Raw genomic sequence first — 1,081 nt, forward strand, 5'->3', positions numbered from 1 at the left:
GCCTCAGTGCCTGAGTGGTTTACAAATGGGGCTCTGGACATTCCTGTTGAAGTGCAGATACACAGCAGAGGATTTTCAGAACTCTCCATTCAGCAGATGCATGAGCATGAAGTAGGTACACTCGAAAGGGTGAGTGAAAGTGGGTGATGGGATGGGTTGAGTTGAAAGGGGTGCAAGTATTACTCGTGTGTGCACATGCGTGTGTGTGGAGAGAGAGAAGGTCACCAATGTGTGAAAAGCATGTGCAGAGCATTGCATCTGAGTAACTCATCAAAGACAAGGTGAGCCTTCAACTCAGAGGTCACCACTGTAGTTGCTGAGATTCCCTAAAACTTAATAGGGAAGTTTAAAAGGATAAGCAAATGGAGCCAGGGGAGGGACCCTCTCACCTGGGAAGCCAGAGCCATCAGCATATTCAAAGTGTCATTTATAATCCCAGCTCAGAGACTCCTGCCCAAAAGCCCCATCAAGAAAATGTGCTCCAGTCTTTCATTGCCCAGCCTGGACTTTCATACCCAAAATGATTGTTGTGAATAGATCCTCACACCCAGCCCCAGGCCACATCTATTTTACCTGGAAACAGCTGGGCCACAAGGAGAAGGCTGGCAAAATGAGAGAGGGATCGCTGCTTCATGTCTGCTGCAGGTCCTGCCAGCTGAGGAGGCCCTGGGGTGGGTGGGCAGGTGGCAGTTTCCCTTTATAGAGCTGGGCTGGGTGAGTGGGTGCCGGGCATGGGAAGACTGCATTCTAGAATGATTTCTTAGTCACAGAGGACACATGTAGACACGTTATTTTCCCATTGTTCATGGAACAAACATCTTTCGTTTTTCAGGAAGTAAATAATATGCCTGAATGCGTTGGGTGGGTTTGATAAAGAAGAAAATACAGGGAAGGGGAAGAGTAACATAAACATGAAAGGCATGGAGAGGCAAAATAAATACTTGGTTATCATAAAACCGCCAATATTTTTAAGTGCTTTTCAACAGCCCCTGCTATTCACCGACACAGTGACATAAATAAAGCTGCCATATTGTTTCTATCCTGTCTGCTGAACACATTTATTTTAGCATAAAAATAAAGC

At 46.0% G+C, this 1,081-nt stretch overlaps 1 protein-coding gene across 1 annotated transcript in view; it reads right to left on the bottom strand.

Annotated features, from left to right (window-relative positions):
* Window positions 1-634, bottom strand: part of SPAG11B (sperm associated antigen 11B) — a 28,797-nt gene extending 28,163 nt beyond the window's left edge. The window contains exon 1 of the mRNA XM_008593168.1: window positions 574-634. Coding sequence (XP_008591390.1) covers window positions 574-634 — 61 coding nt within the window. The remainder of the gene's footprint in view (window positions 1-573) is intronic.
* Window positions 635-1,081: the final 447 nt, after the last annotated feature.

Source organism: Galeopterus variegatus, unplaced genomic scaffold (assembly GCF_000696425.1).
Source record: "Galeopterus variegatus unplaced genomic scaffold, G_variegatus-3.0.2 Scaffold8807, whole genome shotgun sequence".
In the NCBI taxonomy this organism is placed as follows: domain Eukaryota; kingdom Metazoa; phylum Chordata; class Mammalia; order Dermoptera; family Cynocephalidae; genus Galeopterus; species Galeopterus variegatus.